This window comes from Poeciliopsis prolifica, unplaced genomic scaffold (assembly GCF_027474105.1).
Source record: "Poeciliopsis prolifica strain line A6 unplaced genomic scaffold, Auburn_PproV2 SCAFFOLD033, whole genome shotgun sequence".
Classification (NCBI taxonomy): Eukaryota; Metazoa; Chordata; class Actinopteri; order Cyprinodontiformes; family Poeciliidae; genus Poeciliopsis; species Poeciliopsis prolifica.
Genome location: NW_026562408.1, coordinates 1,714,673 through 1,731,485, shown reverse-complemented (window position 1 = coordinate 1,731,485; position 16,813 = coordinate 1,714,673). Strand labels below are relative to the sequence as shown.

The window sequence follows — 16,813 nt, the reverse complement described above, 5'->3', positions numbered from 1 at the left end:
CCGCCCAACTAATCTGCAATGTTTAGGACCAAATCATTGATGTAACTTCATTAAGATGAATATAAATCTAGTTGAAACCACCTTATTTTACAGTGGTACCTTCACACTACCTGATTCAGTAGGTACAACTCACTAAAAGTAAGTTAGCTCAACAAATATGCTTCATGCTAAAAGACAGCTAGTTAATCGTGTGGAAATCCTTTCCATTATTTCATGACGTTAATTCAAAGACATTTTTTCAAGCGTTAATGAAGCATTTTAAGATAGCACTAGGTGAAAGTGTAGGAAGAACACTCAACAATTAGAAAAGGTACAACACAATTGTATTTTCAGAATTGTTATACATCGTTTTTTTACACAGCACAAAACACAGCTGAGTTGGACATTGAAATAAAAAAACAACTACAAAAAGGTTACAGTTTCATTTCCCAGCCAATTCTTTACAACATAAAACATGTCAGTATATTTGCTCAACTTAGAGAACTGTAACAATATAAATCTTTTCTACTGCAGACTTTAAACACTCATTTTCCATATGAAACTTTACTCAACTTAGCGGCGAGTTTCATATTGAGAACTTGTGCTTTCTTTGATAAGTTCTTTCCATCCAATTTCATTATTATTTCCTGTATTACTTCAAAGGTATGCTTGAGTTACTGAGCAAGTTGAGTGCTGACGCACTAAACTTGAGGGTAGCTCAAGTTTAGTGCGTAGATTAGTCCCAGCAGCATCACTATTGCAGAAGATACACTGCCCAAGCTGTTCATAACTTCCACCCCCTCCAGGACAATCCCAACATCCAGATGTGCATCGGCAGCCTCTGCACCCTCTGCTCAAATGACGATTCCGAGGACAGTCTCGGCTTTGGCCATTTCTGCACATTCATCAACGTCCTAAGGGAGTTAGGGAAGGGTATTGGGGGGCAGACAATTCACATGTAATTAAATAAATAAATTAAGACTGACATTGATTGAGTCACTCATGGACCTTAGTTGGTGAAAGTATTTTAACAACTCTTAGGAGTTCTATTGTAAACACAAAGAGAATTTAACATACCATGTACTCCCTCACCAGCTTCTCTGGATCTTCATTTAGGTACACACAGACCTTTGAGGATGCACTCTCGTCTGACCTCAGCAGTGTCTTCCTAAATATGCAGATCAAAAAACAAAGAGAACAATCTCAAAACTCCAGCAGTATAGGTTCACACACTTGAAAACATAGCTACATTCAAAGGAAGTCACAACAAAAGTGATCAGTGGCTTGCAGTCTGTTTGAAAGATATTTAAAATTGTTAGTATCCCTTCATTGTGCCATGACTAAAATGGAGTTTAACATTTTATTTAAACATCTAACTGAAGCTGTTAGATGTTTAAATAAAGACATGAATATATCACCAAAGAAATATGTGAAAAGTACAGAATGGTCAACACAGTCTATATCCTTCTACTTAAATGAATATGCAAAGCATTCCATGTCTTACAAGTACATGGACAGTCTATGTGTGGGCATGGGTAACGTCGCATATGCCGGTGTTTAAGTGTAAAATGTTTTAACAGGTCATATCTACGAGACAGAGAGAGACTACACTCCTTACATTTCCACATCCCCACGCAAATAAAGACAAATAAAACAGACTGGCCAAATAAAAGTTTAGCTGAACCCTAGCTTTATAAGCTCTCTAACACTACATTCAGTCACTTTAGATCTGGCAAAACTTACTATTAGCCACTGAAATCTATAATTTGATAGCCGATGAGCCCCTTGACCAGAACTTAAGCAGGTGGATTACAGACAGGTGATGTTCTGAAAGAGATCAGATATATTTTCAGCCATTAAAATATGCAATTCATACTGAACTGAGTTGTATCTTTTAGTACAAGTCCCTTGAATGCCTCATGAATATAACCACTGGACACTTGTATGCAAGCACATATGTGCAGAACAATGGTGAATTGAACATGGTAAAAGCAATAGTAACATAGGTCAAAATGAGCACATACAATGAACACAAAAAACGTCAACATTTCAAAATTAAACCAATGAACTTCAATATTGTTTCTGAGCTACAATTATTTGGGGACAACAAAGAAGAGTCCAAAAAAAAACCCAACATCTTTACAGCAGAGGAATATGTATTTTAAAGAAAAAAATTAGAAAGCTCAAGTCTGTAATAATGGATAATCCATTGAGAGTTTTAGCCTGACAAAATATACTAGAAATCCATAACTAACAGGTATTTAAGGAACATTTAACAAAGCTCAGAAAGCAATGCTTTCTGCAGGTTTCACCGACTGAAATGTAGGACTTTTTATTACCATAATTAATTAAGAATCTCGATGATGATAGAAAGGTACCAAAGTGTGTGTATCTACATTTACCTCCATAGTAACATTACTGAAATAGAATTAAAATAGTTAGAAATAGACTGATGTTAGATCCGTGTGTTAAAATCCACTAAACCTCCAGGGAGCTCAGGAGGAGCAAAACTGTGACATTTCTGGGGTCCATTTGTGTCTCTGGCAGCAGCTTTGTACACTACATATGGCTCTGCAGACTTTTTTCGCACAGAATGTACCTAAAATGGTGCGGCGATAAATGTAAACTTACCAATGATATCACATATAGCTATCTGCCTTAACCTAACCGACTTAATCTACAGAACATGAAATAATGTGACACAAGTATGGAACAAGTAGAAAATGGTGCAAATGTAGAGACATTTTAAGTTACATATTTTTATATGGATTTAGATGAAATAGTTTGACTCTTACCTTCTTCAAATTAAGTGGATGCACGCCAGGAATCTCCCTCTGCCCTTGAAAAAACCCAACAAGGTGCAAGACAGTTATCTCGCGTGATTTTCCGTAATCTCTTGACCTGGATCCTCTTCAGCGGAGATGAGTCTGACACAATAGCGCTTTGGAACTGACGTCACTGTGTTTTTTTTTTTTATTAGATTAACTTTGACAAATATTGATATGGAATAAAAAAAAAACCCAAAAACATATATATATATATATATATATATATATATATATATATATATATATATATGTTACTATATATATATATATATATATATATATATATATATATATATATATATATATATATATATATATATATATATATATATTATATATATATATATACTGCGCAGGACCCTCAAGCTCCCAGGCCTCTGGTAGAGGACCCGAGCTCAGAGGATAAGAACCACCCGCGGTGGGTATATATATGTTAATTAGATGTATTCAAGTTGAGATAACGTCATTCAATCACGTTAGTCCAGTTGAGAGAAAAAACCGATTTTCTCGCGTGTTCTCGCGTGATATCCCGTGATCTCACTCGTTGTCGTCAGCAATATCAGTCTGACTATAATGAATCATGTTAGCTCAACATGATTCAATTTTATAAATGTGAAGTCGTGGAATATCTTGTTTATCCAACATTTTTATCACGTTTTCGCTTCAAACCCACATTATTGTGTGAACGGTACATGATATTTCTTTGTTAATGTAATACGCCCCGACGTTCTTTTTTTTTTGGCGGAAGATCTAGCTGACGTAATTGAATCACGTTATCTCACCTTGAATACATTTTATTCCATTTGCGAGAGAAAACCGATTTCGCGTGATATCCCGTGATTTCCCGTAATCTTGCGTGATATCCCGTGATCTCACTCGTGGTCTTCAGCATAGGATCGGTCTGACTATAATGAATTATGTTCTCTCAACATGATTCAATTTATAACGTTGAAGTTGTGGAATATCTTATTTTGCAACATGATTCTATCATGTTTTTGGCTCAAACATGCAATTATTTAGTTAACAGTACATGATATTCTTTTGTTAATGTGATAACCCATGAGTTCCTTTTTTACAGTGCAGTGGGGCTTCAGAGAAATTCTCACAATATCTTTAAGTGAAATAAAAATGAGATAAACAAAAGATAAATTTGCACTTTTATTTTAGCAAGAAATCCAAAATGTGGGGGAAAATGTCAGCATGACATACTGTTAGAAATCCACTACTGGAGCGTCTTTAGTGGTGTGAGGAATGTTCCTCTTATTACATGTAGTTTCAGCTGAAGGTCAGCTGTTCTAATGTCATGATGATTATCTGGAGGAGGAAAGAATCATCCATCACCTCGACCAGGTCAACTGAAACTAAACAAACCTCAGACATCATTATGCAAGTTAAAGCTTAATTGCAACTCCAGTCACACAAAGGGCCAACTGTCTGGTTTGGGATAGAAATGTTATTTAATAAATGGTTTAATGCCTTTGCACAAAGAGAAGCGTCTTTTAGTTGGATTCAAACAAGAGCCAAAACAAGAAGACCAAGGAGCCGAGTGATGCACATGGTTCAGTAATAGAAGCTGCGTTGTGACCCTGAAGAGAAGATACAGTACAGTAGGCATCAAGTCTGAGAGAAATACTGTCAAGGCTGCCAAAATAGGTCAGAAGTCAATGTCTGCTTTATTTTTATATGTTTAAAAATGTCTGTAATTTTACCCCAATAACTGTTTATTGTAGTTAGGCACATATTCAAACTTTATTTGTCTCTCTCTTTGCTCCTTGTAGATTTTTCTGATGCTAGAGTTGAAGGCCAGCTTGTAACAGCAGCTGCATGCCACAAGAGCAACAAGTTGGCTGATAATGGCACATTTCTGTCCTTGAGCTTTTAGCACCCTCTGGTGGAATGTAGAGGAAATGCTTGTAATGTGGCGAAAGACGAGATTTAGAAACTGGAGACTGATGCTTATAAGTTATAAACTAGTTTGTAATGCTTATGTTTCTCATTTACTTGGCACATAACGACTTGGCTTCTAATTCCAACTGTATTTGCATCCATCCTTCTGAATAAAATAAACTGCAGCACGTCTGAGATATTCTTATTTTAAACTACAATTTAAACAACGGGGTGGAACAAGGAAATGTGTGGCAAGCCTGTTGGAACCTGAAGCTCTTTGTTGAAAGTCAGTTGTGAAGGAAAAATGTCTGTAAATAAAACTTAGAGGCTACAAGTAGGGAAGAGTGATTGCATTAAGATAATTATCATTTCGATTAATATCATCAAATATGTTTGGGTCTTTTACATTTCAACATGCATGCCTTTTTTTATTTTTTGCATCAATACTTGAATTTTTTATCAAAATATTTCAAAAACAATGTCCATGCTTTAATAATTCAGAAATTCAAACTATTTGCGATAAACAAGAATATAAATTATACATGGAAACTTCACTCCCAACAGAGATTCTCCTTCTCCCTGGTCAATTCAATGTTTCTTTTTACCATTTGTGACCAAAGAAGTGCTCCACAACAACCACACTGACCCATCTAGTCATGACTCTAGAGTCAAATACTAATCTCTATTCTCACATTTTCACATTTTATCACAAGGACTTAAGATGATGATCTGTTTGCATAAAAGAATCACAAAGATCTCACCATTTTGACCTGTCTGGTTAAAATGCTTTGCCTCCCAAACTCACAGCTCAATATGTAACTTTAAATCAGTCGTAATCAAACTAACATCAAAAATAAGTCATTACAAGTTAGTAAAATGTGGAGTAAAAAATAAGTTTTATCACAGTTTCAAAAATGAATGATTTATTAGAAAACTGCTAAAACGTGTAGGTTCATGTGACTCTTAACAGTCTGACAGTTACACAGAGTTACATGTAAAACCCAAATTTAAGGTAAAGACTAATCTGTATTTGAGTAACTACTTTCTAAATTGTTTATTCTGCTACATCATTTTCAGTTTATCAGCACTATCAACTCTGGCTGAAGTTGTATTAATAGAGAGAAATGATAACAATAATGGTGTTCACAGAAATGTTGGACAAAGAATCATCAAAATGTTTTTCTGTTTGGTTTCCCAGATCAGATGGATTTTCTCTTTTCTGCACTCTTGGACTTCATGGCTGCTGAGTGATTTGAGGGTGACTCCTTTTGACCAGAGTCGTTTCTTCTTCAGCTTTTTCCTCATTTTCAGTGTTTGGTGTCTTTTGACAACATCTGGAGAAACATAAAAATGTAAGTTGTCATCTCGCCCAAGACTCACTAACCAGTTTCAGCACATCTGCATCCATCATACACATGTTACTAATTAATCTACATGAAGCATTTGAAGGACTGACTCCATTATCTGAGCTTTTTTTGAAGGCATATTTCTATTAACATCCTACATTTCCAAAATCAAAGCAAATAAAAAAATACTGCACCAAGTAATCTAGTGTTTACAACATAAAGCAGTTTTTAATTATCCTAACTGACCTAAAATAGAAAAGGTTCAAGCCTCATTAAAAAAGAAAAAAAAACATTTATTTATGTGTAAATGTTTGGTTTTAACTGCAGATGTCACATTTTAAACAGCTGCAGTTCTCTTCCCAGCCTTCATGTTGCCAGATATGTTCAACTATAAGTATATTGACAAAATCATAAAAACATACTTTACAGCACAAAAACACTTTCAGAATCACAAAGAAGCTTTTTTCTGAGGCTTGATTATTTATTATACTAAAGTTAGTTTCTGTTGCTGGTCCAACATGATGAGTGTCAGGATGATGATTGAACATCGTGTTTAGAATACAGGCAAAAATGAACTTTGAATAATTAAACCCCATTTATCCTCAATAAGCCATCAAAAATATTTCTCTTTTTCTGAAAAATATAAGTAAATCTTTGTGATGCTATTCCAAGATCAGGCTTGTAAAATATTTAAAAAGAATGAAATGTTATTTGGCCAGAGGCCTGAAGGGTCAGTCTTACCCAGGAAACTGCAGCATGTGACTGATTGTGTCCGGCAGCGGCATTCCAAAGCTCTCAGGCAGCAGGAGGCTCAGCAACCCGGCCGCAGCGGTCAGGCTTCCCATTAGGATGTAAGGCAGGGACACCGAATAGGTTCCTGTGTCGCAACATCAAACGGAGGAGAAAGGATTGTGAAAAACAACCTGGTCTACAATCAATGGATTGCTCAGCTGCTGTAAACAACAAGACACATAAACATTCAAGTCAGACAATTACAGAGAGCTTTTGTGTCAAGTGGCTGGTTGATGGTGTGTTTCTGCCTTGGGCTCTGCTTGGTTGTATGTGGTTTCCTCCTTGATTACAAGGATTTTACAGCACAGCAGGTTAGAGTTCGGGTTACACAGATAATCCTTAGTTCTAGCGCCTGTATTTATGTCCAGCCATTATCTACATTATCCTGCCGGGTCAGAGAAGCTGGTGGCCATATCCAGAGACAGACACACACTCACCCCTTTGGGCATCTTGCACATAAAATGACCCAAACATGTTTGTAGACTGTGTGGCTAAAGCGTCAGCACCCTATAAAAACCAAAGTATAAACGTATAGAAAATGCAAATTCCCTACAGAAACCAAACCACAATCTGAGCTTCCAGACTTCCTGCTGCAAGTCGGTAACGATGAGCTCTGGAGATTCAGTTTTACGTCTCTCCATTCTGCTGACTGAATGTCAGGATCTTAGCCTGGTTTTGGATTTTGGGCTCATAGTTTTGATTATTGTCCGTTTGCTTTATTTTCCTTGTGTCTGTTTTACTTTATTTCAGTCTTTCAGTCTCCATTTTTCTACTTAGATTTTGTTTATTATTCTTTGTTATTCTTTGTTTCAGTGACATTTGTTTTCCTAGTTCCCTGTTTGTTTCCTCTCCCCCCTTCTGCCTGCTTTCTGTACTGCAAAAATACAAAATGTTATCAAGTAATTTGCTCTAGTTTCTAGTGTAAATATCTTAGTACACTTGAAATAAAACACAACTTGCTTACAAGCAAGTTATAGGAGTTTGTTTTAAGTCAATATGTCCTTAATATGTCTGAAAGATCACTGGTTTCATTGGCAGATTAATTCACTTCATTCATTTTTCCCATGTTCCATGTGAAATAATCTCCCAATGGAACTAGAACGTTTTTGTTAATATAAAGAAATTATTTACTTAAGCAAGATTCAGGCATTTTTTAAGTTATTTTTGTCTGTTTTAAAGTGTTCTAAGATATTTGAAGTAAAAGGTCATAATCAAATACTTGGTAAGATTTAGTTTTTTGCAGTGTACTATGGCCCCTCACAGCTGCAGCCTGTTAGCCAATCAGCTCAGGTCTATTGTTCCAGCGTTCGCCCTCCCACTATTTAGCCACCTCTCTTTCCTTTTGTCTCATGTTCCTGACATCCCTGCAGGCTCCTCCAAGTTTTTTGTACATATTTGTATTTTTGATTTAAACTCTTTTTCTTTATCTCCTGGTTGTTAACTTGCATTTTGGTTCCTTCCATCACAATAACAAGATAAACTTGGGTCATCATCCAACCTTTATCACTGTTCCACTCTTTCTGCAAAAAGTTTGAACTATTTCTATGACTGCAGATGTAGGAAAGTTCAAGCTCCCAGGTTTTCACTTGCTCTCATTTCATGACTGATAAACATAAACACACATTTGGTTTACATGAGGAAGTTTGTATTTTCCTATTTTGAAGAATGCCTTTGTGCCACATAATCATGCCCCAGAAACACAAACTTGAATGTTGCTACCTAAAACTACAGCTAAAAACGTATTTATTCAAAGGCCTTTTAAAATATTGACACCTGAAAATACTCCTGAAAACTGGTCGGGTGTTTAAAATAAGAAGCCAACATTAAGACAACTAGAGAGATCAGGAGAAAATCATAAAAACTATTAAGTGCAATCAATTGAACTGACCGCTACATTAATATATTAATTGGTTCTTAACTCATTAACCTAACAAAGTAAAAGAAGATAACAACTTACGTAAATAGATGAAGTATGGAGCAATAATGCTGCCTATTCTGGCAGCCGTGGAGCAGGCGCCGACAGCCGTGTTCCTCAGCACAGTGGGGTACAGCTCTGCTGTGTAGGCGTACACAACGGCAAAGGCAGTGGACACCGCAAACTTCCCCAACATCTCAAACGTTATGGACAGAGCATCTAAATCTACAGCGAGTAAAACATTAATTTAAAGCTTATACAACAAAATATGATCAAATTGTGAAAACAGTGATTTCATACGACCTGGTAAGAGCTGTATGATGAGTAGAAACAACCCTGCCGAGGAGAGCGATGAGAAAACACTCATTCGTCTGGAGCACCAGCGAAACATAACCCAGGACAGAACGTAAGCTGGCATCTCCATCAGGGCAGACAGGAAGCAGTTGAAGTAGGCGTTTCCGTTGAGGTTCGCCGTGTTCAGGGAAAGAGCAAAGTAGGCGATGGTGATGGTGTTCCTGAAGCATAAATACAAAAATATTCAATCTTTACGTGTTAGAATAGTTTCATCAGAATATTAACTCTATATTGGTTGAATGCATAATTGCACTTTAAACTAACTGTAATGTTTCCACTGCAAGCTGCTTTTTTATTTTCTCTATTAGAAATATTCATCCTTTGCAACAAATGATGTGGTTGTAACTGTGTAAAGATGACTGTTGGAGCCTCAGTGTGATGATTAGAAAGTTCTATTTAAACCATCTCATATTTTGACAAATCCTGAACATTAAAAAACTTTGTGTTATGCTCTATCTTAGGTAAAAGTCTATTTCAAGAAAACTTGTAGTTTGAAACATGGTTCCTTGTAATATTTTAAAAAATCAACCTGCACTTGTTCCACTCAGGATAGAGAGCGTCCATGTTGTGTAATTGCATAAATCCTGGTTTTCATCATAACGGTCGCTGCACAGGACTTGACGTGTCTTTGATGTTCACAAAAAAGCTCTGAAATTTTCTTTAAATGACACATGAACAAAAGGCGACGCATGAAAGGACTGTGTGCACTGCTTGTGCAGAAATGTATCTAATCAAAGAGTGTGTGTGTGTGTGTGTGTGTGTGTGTGTGTGTGTGTGTGTGTGTGTGTGTGTGTGAGTGTGTGTGTGTGTGTGTGTGTGTGTGTGTGAGTGTGTGTGTGTGTGTGTGTGTGGGTGTGCGTGCGCGTGTGTGTGTGTGGGGGGGGGTGCGTGTGCGTGTGCGTGTGTGTGCGTGTGCGTGTGCGTGCGTGCGCGTGCGTGTGTGTGTGTGTGTGTGTGTGTGTGTGTGTGTGTGTGTGTGTGTGTGTGTGTGTGTGTGTGGAATGTGGAGGCCCACTGGGACTGCATGGACTCACCAGATCACCCACAGCGTGATGGAGATCCAGCGAATGTTTGGAGAACGGAGCAGGTCACAGATGTTGCAGGGCCTCTTCTCCTCGGTCTTCACTCTGTGCTGTGGAGCGACGGAGCATGAAGAACAACAACAGACATCTATTTAACAAGCTGAGACATCAGCCACAAGGTACCGTAATAACACTGAGGCTTTTGAGTTCGCAGCCACTTGCTGCAAACTCAAAAGCCTTTTTTTTCTTTGGTCAGTTGTGAAAAGCATGCTTCCATCCTTGCCACTGATTCTCCAATTCATTTTAATCTTTGACTTGGCCCTTTTACTAAATAATGCAGTGATCAGCATCTGGCTGCAGTTGTCAGCCCATTGTTCTCCTGAGAGGTGAACTTCTAACCTGCTTCGTTAGGTTGGAAAAGTGTCTCTTATTCAGCTTCATCTGTCCAAGCAGGAAATCTGACCAGTTTTTAAAAGAGCAACCCCACAGGATAATGCTGCCATTACCATGTTTCCAGTGGGGATGTTTTTTGTTTGTTTGAAGGTTATCGTTACTTTGCTTTCCAGATTTTCTTCTTTTGACCAGATTGTTTTCTTCAACCATGTTCCTTAAGGTTTCTTATTCTTCACATGTATTCACTGGATGTTGTGATTATAATGTTTTCAAGGTAAGTTGAAAATGTTATGGTGCATGTACAATATATTTGCAAGAGAGGAATCCAGTGTAGAAGGGGAAACTGCAAGGAGTTATATCCCTTTATTATTATTTATTATTATAGAACAATTAAACTGCAAAATAAGTTGTATGCAACAAAATAATAATGTTCCTTTAACAATAAGAAGCTAATTTCTGAATATATTTTGCTTCCAAGAACACACAAAACTAAAAATTAAAAATATATCTATATTTAGGTCCACTCACAACTAATCAAAGTAGTTTCATTCATGATGCTCCAGAGGCTGTTTCTTTACAGTTTAATTACAGCAATTATTTGATTAAGAAATTTAGAAAAATGGACAATTTGTCTTTACAAAATATTTAGACTGTAGGAAACTCCAGTAAATGTTTCAGTTTCTCTAATGAAGGATGTTCTCACCTGTAAAGAGCTAAAGATGACTGTTGGAGGCTCAATGTTGTTCATTTCAGCTGCTTTTCTGAGAACGGCCTCAGCTTCTTCTGTTCGTCCTTGAGAGAGCAACCATCGAGGAGACTCTGGAATGAACCTGCCACAAAGTCAACAAGAAAACAGCTCAATTATTTTAGAGAATGATGATGAATCTGAATCAATGTGAGCACATAATGAAATGCAAGAGAATGTATTTCAGAGCCTGATGCAGCAAACCGGTTCTGTTCACATTAACACGCTCACTGCTGTGCAGACGCAGGTTCATAACTCCAGTTATGGGGAGATTCTTGTTCTGTTTGTTTCACATAAAAAAATCACATTTATTTTTCTTTTTTCAAAGTTATTCCAACAGATGACTGTAGGAATATTTCTAATATTACATGCAGTATCATCTGACTAAAGACAGTTTGGCAAGCGTGGCTCAAAGGTTTTCATAAACACTGAAATAATGTTTTCATGTCCCTTATGCCCTCATATAGACTGACCTCGTTTACAAATGAGATAGTAAATCTAACATTGGATGTTTTGCTTTCTAGATTCAACAAGTAAAAACCAACATGGTAAAACATCCTGAAAATGTGTACTTTTAAAATGCCTTACAAATGTATTCTGACACACTGAATTTGTTTTTGCATTTTGATGATGCAACCCCAAACCAAAACCATTTCAAATAAAAGTCTAAAGTGTTGAGTGCATTTTGGCACTTTTCATCTGACACCCCTAAATAAAATCCAGTGCAGCTAATTGATTTCAGAAGTGAAATAAGTAGCAGATGTAGCGACTCTGCGTCATTTAATTTCAGTTCAAATCATTACTTTTTCCAGAAATGGTAGACCAGCTGAAAATTGTTGATTTGTTCAATTCTTGTCTTACCCAACCCAACCGCAAACACGTCAAGACTAATTGGTCATCTGAACTGAGAGCTGCACCTCAGCTAGATTCATCTTATGACAGAAAATGTTTTGCCTTCCAAAAATGTCTTTGAAGTGTGCAAAGAAAGCTAGAATAAGTTAAATTGGCAGTCGGCAACAAACCATGCAGGTGACGCGGTGAACGCATGAAAAGCGTTGCTTTGGTCAGATAATACCAAAAGGAATTCTTCTGGCAAACATTCAAAATGGTGAAAAACAGAAATAAACGACACTAAAAGACAATCACTATCATGGGGGAACATGGGGGAAGCCGTGTCATGCTGCGGGGATGCTAGTCAGAGTTGATTGAAAGATGGATTCAAAAGATTTGAAACTGAAGCAGATATTCACATAGAAGTAACTACACAGCCTGAGCAGCAGAACATTTTTATGAAAAGTCCAAACCTAAATACATTTGAAGGTATGTGGCAAAAGTTGAAACTGACATTCACAAATGCTCCACTGATGGAGAGGCTTTAAAAAAAAAAGATGTCAGTCACTAGACATACAAACTAAGTAGAGGCAAAACAAAGAGACTCATTGCTGCAGAAACTGGTTCTGCAAGGCGTTCGTTTAGTGGGGCTCAGTACTTGAACACGCCACTTTTTCAGAATCTGTTTTAAAAGAAAATCCCAAAAGAATAAACTGACACTTGTTGAAAAAAGTTTAAGGATATAAATACAATTGTGAGGCACTGTAAATGCATCAAAAGTTTATATCTAATCAATTTTTTAGTTTAAGTATTCACAACTATTTCAAAGGTAATGAAATAACTTTTACTAATTATGTAATCTATTTCAAAAGGAAAATCTGTTGAACATAAAACATTGTAAAAAAAATAAATAAAAACTAAAGACATTTGATTGTTGCTCCAGACAGGACTGATCCAGTAGCTTTTCATGAATGGAAAGGGCAGATTTAATAGAAGCCCATGTAAACTACAGATCAAACCCACCTATAAGCTTTTTAGTTCTTCTTCGAGCAGTTATTCATGTTTTTATAAAACAATACCAGCACATTGTTCTGTTTTCACTGGATTGTTCTTCTTGTGGTTTAACCTTTGTAAATATTTTTCTTTTTCTCCCCAAGCATGCAGGCCACAATGTTATATAAATCTAGCTTGCCATCATGAATGGAAAGGACAGATTTAATGGAAAGCATCTTTGACTGTCTTAATGAAGCGTCATTTCAGAAAAACATAAAGACATTGTAAGTAAATGATCAAACTCAAACTTTGGAAGAAATTAGACACAGACATGGCAACACACACCCACCTACCACCAGAGAGGCATACACAGGCAGCTGGGCAGCATCAGGGCCAGCAGCAGCATCCTCCAGTCAGTGAGGAAGAACGCAAACAGCGGCAGGAGCATGTAGCCCACACCAAAGGACAGACTGACCGCAGCCGTGGAGAAAACTGTTCGGGTCCGAGGGCCCAGAACCTCCATTCCTTAAAGCAACGTCATAACGGACAAATTTAAGTCACGTTTGTTAAACTGGGTTTAAGTAATAATGAGTAATTTGAAAACATTTGAGCTGATTTACCTAAAACAAATGCAACAATGTAATTTGAAACTTGGCCTATCCCCACAATAAAATGCAGAGCACAGAAAACAATCCAGCTTGGAGAGAAGACTTGGATGAATCTGGAGACCGCCTGCAGGGCTATGGTGGCAAACATCACAATTTTCCTCCCAAACCTGAAATTAACATGAAGGATAAAAGAATTGGAAAGTAAACAGATTGGATCAAGTGAGGAGATGACAAAAAGTCAATAATATTTATAGTAGCTTCACTTCTTCCACTATTTGGATCAATGTTGAGAGGAATCGGCTCGGTTTTAAAATGTGAGAAGACATTAAGCGCACAGATAAACTGACTCTCAAAACACATATTTCATCTGTAGACATGAAAACTCTGTGAAAATAAAGTAAAATTTGTACTAAATGCACAAACAGATTTTCTTCTAAGGTGTATTTTTGCAACTCTAAATGAACTTTCCATAAATATTCTCACAATAAGAAGATTGACTTTTAAACTGATTTGGGTTGATCTTGTTATGAGCCTCTTAAAGCTGTTTGCTTGTTTTTGCTCCATTCATCCAAACAAAATTGGTTTAACTCAGGTTTGTACACATCACCTTGCTAACATGTTAAACTCATTTGCAAAATGTTCCCCACTTTGCTTAAATCTTTCAAGATTTGTCAGGGACAGATTTATGTTTTCTGAAATGACTTTAAGTTGTTACTCGTTTTACTCTCAGAAATTTCACAATGTATTCTGCTGCTGTTTGAAGACAGCAGCAGAATACTGCTGTAATAATGAGTAATTATTATTACTCATTATTGGGATAGGTGCTCATCCCAGACATGATGAGCACCTATCATGCTCATCATGTCTGGGACCAGGAATCCATTGTTTTCTGAATTACCGCTGTGTGGGACAATAAGGAATATTTCTAATCTGTTGTTTTTCCCAAACTGAATGATTTCTGCTGTTTATATCAACAGATCTGGACTTGTGGAGGTTTACTCTTCTCTTGGTGATATCTTATTAGATTTATCTGAGAATCAGAGAAGCACCTCTATGGGTTAGTAAAGCGTCTGTTTCCACATTGTTCTGAAACCTGAACACTTCCACTCAGACATCTGAGTCATGTTGAGCTAACATTTGACCCGGGTGTTTTATTGTTGGAAGTTTGTGACTGATTGACAAAACAGCATCAAACTCAGACAGAAAACATTGTCTTGAGTCTTGGGTAAGCTTGTGTACAGTACAATGATTATTCAGAGGTCAAAGGTTAATTCTACAGATCAGGGTTTTCAAGAGTTCTGAGGATTTTTCCTTAAAATCTAACCTGATGGATCCAATTTTGACAACTTCTACAACTTTCTAAAACATAAGAGGGAAAAATAAACTGCAGGTAATTTAATAAAGTAAAAAAAAAAATCTTATTGTATGTTGTGAATTAATGCATTTATTGACCAAATATGGGCATTAAGATTTCCTGCACTTAACAAACAGGACTGAGCAGAGCCAGTCAAAACAATATTGTCTGTTTTGGGTTTTTTAGTTATTATTTATGTGAGTGCATCACCCAAAGATCCCTTCTGTATTCATGGAGAACTTGCAGGATACAAAATGATTCATGCTGCCATCTTTCTCCAAAACTACAAACAGGTCCACCACCTGTCAGAGAGTTGTCCAGAAATTAATGAGCCGGTGAAAACACCACAGAAGAAGATGGACGACGTCAGTGGAGTCTTCCAACTTTCGCCACACGCTAGGTTCCACTGCAGAGGACAGGAAAATAAAAACAAGCAGAACAGATTAGATCCAGGAAATCGTGAACATATCAAATACACATGAAGAAAAAAAGTAGGTCTCATAAAATGATAGTTTTAAAATTTATCACACACAATTTTTTCTCAAATGTAGATAAAAATCATTAACTTTTAAGAATATTACTTGCAAAACTATCATTTTTTTAACCATACTTATAAAATTGTATTTCCATATGTATCCTCGTTACAAGGTTAAGTAATTTGGTTGGTTTCTATTGACTGGTATCTTCACTGACATCAGTAGCATCATCCGATGGACCCACCTCAGAGACAATAGTAGATTCATACACGCTGTGGTCAAACTCCCATCCGTCCAGGCAGCTTTCTTTGGGCACGTTGGAGAGATTAACGTCCAATCCGGGCAGCAAGCCTCTCTCCGTGTAATTTAATAAATACTCCACTTTGTATCTGGAGCACTTGCTGGGCACCAGAGCGCCGCCGCGGCTCGCATCCTCCTCCAGCGGGATGCTGCTGTTCCTCCAGGCGGCGCTGAGGTTCAGGTGCGCGGGCAGCGCGCAGCGGTGATCCGGCGTGTCGGCCAGAAACACGATGGAGAAAGCGGTGAGTCCGTTAGGGACGACGCTCAGGCTGAGCAGGAAAAAGACCCGCCGCTGGAAACGTCCCCATTCTCCCAGGAAGGAGGTCGCCGCCTCGTAATCAGTGGCTCTGTTGTCCGGCAGCATGTTGAGAAACAGCGGAATGGAGGAAATCCGGGTTTTCCTGAAGCTGCTGGGTTTCATTCTGGGCCCTCATCCCGCCCTCCAGGCTTCATGTCTTTTTTTGCTTTTTCATTCTGAACAGCCTGTTTTTTATCGGCCAAACCACAGTTCACCTCTCTAATAATTAACTGACCTCACAAATATAGACTTCTCACAGACTTATTACAAGGTGTTGTGTTTTCAAGGTAGAAATATACATCCTGCCCCAAAAAACAAATTGAAACAAAATTTCTAACGTTTTTGACAATTATAGAGGATTCAGACATCCAGAAATAAATTTCAGGAAGGGGAAGCAAAACATTCCCCACCTAAGTCCAGTTGCTGTCCTGCAGGAATTGATTCTCAAAGTCAGAAACGCATTAAGTTTGTCAGTAACATCAATTAAACTTACATCAACACTGCAGCATAAATTCAATTAGATTCACTCAAAGTGTTGACTCTTCTGAGTTTTCATACAGTAGAAAACTGATCCTTAAATTCACTTTTTGGTATTTTTGTTTGGAATTTAATGATCAGCATCAAAGTCCAGTTTCACCTTTGTGGCATTCCAGGGATGCATCACAGCTTAAAAACAAAAATGTTTATTCCTC

At 37.4% G+C, this 16,813-nt stretch overlaps 1 protein-coding gene and 1 long non-coding RNA gene across 2 annotated transcripts; both read right to left on the bottom strand.

Annotated features, from left to right (window-relative positions):
* Nucleotides 1-686: 686 nt before the first annotated feature.
* On the bottom strand, nt 687-1,955 carry LOC129373567 (uncharacterized). Its single transcript, XR_008607382.1, has 3 exons — nt 1,723-1,955; nt 1,057-1,147; nt 687-893 (listed from the first exon to the last, which is right to left on the bottom strand). It is a non-coding gene; the product is annotated as an uncharacterized LOC129373567 (long non-coding RNA).
* A 3,062-nt stretch (nt 1,956-5,017) lies between these two features.
* Nucleotides 5,018-16,244, bottom strand: LOC129373583 (solute carrier family 22 member 4-like). Its single transcript, XM_055051590.1, has 10 exons — nt 15,768-16,244; nt 15,350-15,453; nt 13,706-13,860; nt 13,439-13,610; nt 11,220-11,346; nt 10,136-10,233; nt 9,051-9,262; nt 8,790-8,972; nt 6,782-6,917; nt 5,018-6,028 (listed from the first exon to the last, which is right to left on the bottom strand). The coding sequence occupies exons 1-10, from the start codon at nt 16,242-16,244 to the stop codon at nt 5,929-5,931; spliced, it is 1,764 nt and encodes a 587-aa protein (XP_054907565.1). The 3' UTR covers nt 5,018-5,928.
* Between the last annotated feature and the right edge of the window lie 569 nt (nt 16,245-16,813).

What these genes read in the sequence shown, in the direction of transcription:
- LOC129373583 (XM_055051590.1), bottom strand. Translation starts at nt 16,244, where the DNA reads ATGAAACCCAGCAGCTTCAGGAAAACCCGGATTTCCTCCATTCCGCTG. An exon ending in CTGTGTATGCCTCTCTGGTG is followed by an intron (nt 11,347 to 13,438) that starts GTAGGTGGGTGT and finishes ACTTTGTGGCAG; the next exon opens with GTTCATTCCAGAGTCTCCTC. An exon ending in TCATCTTTAGCTCTTTACAG is followed by an intron (nt 10,234 to 11,219) that starts GTGAGAACATCC and finishes GTCGCTCCACAG; the next exon opens with CACAGAGTGAAGACCGAGGA.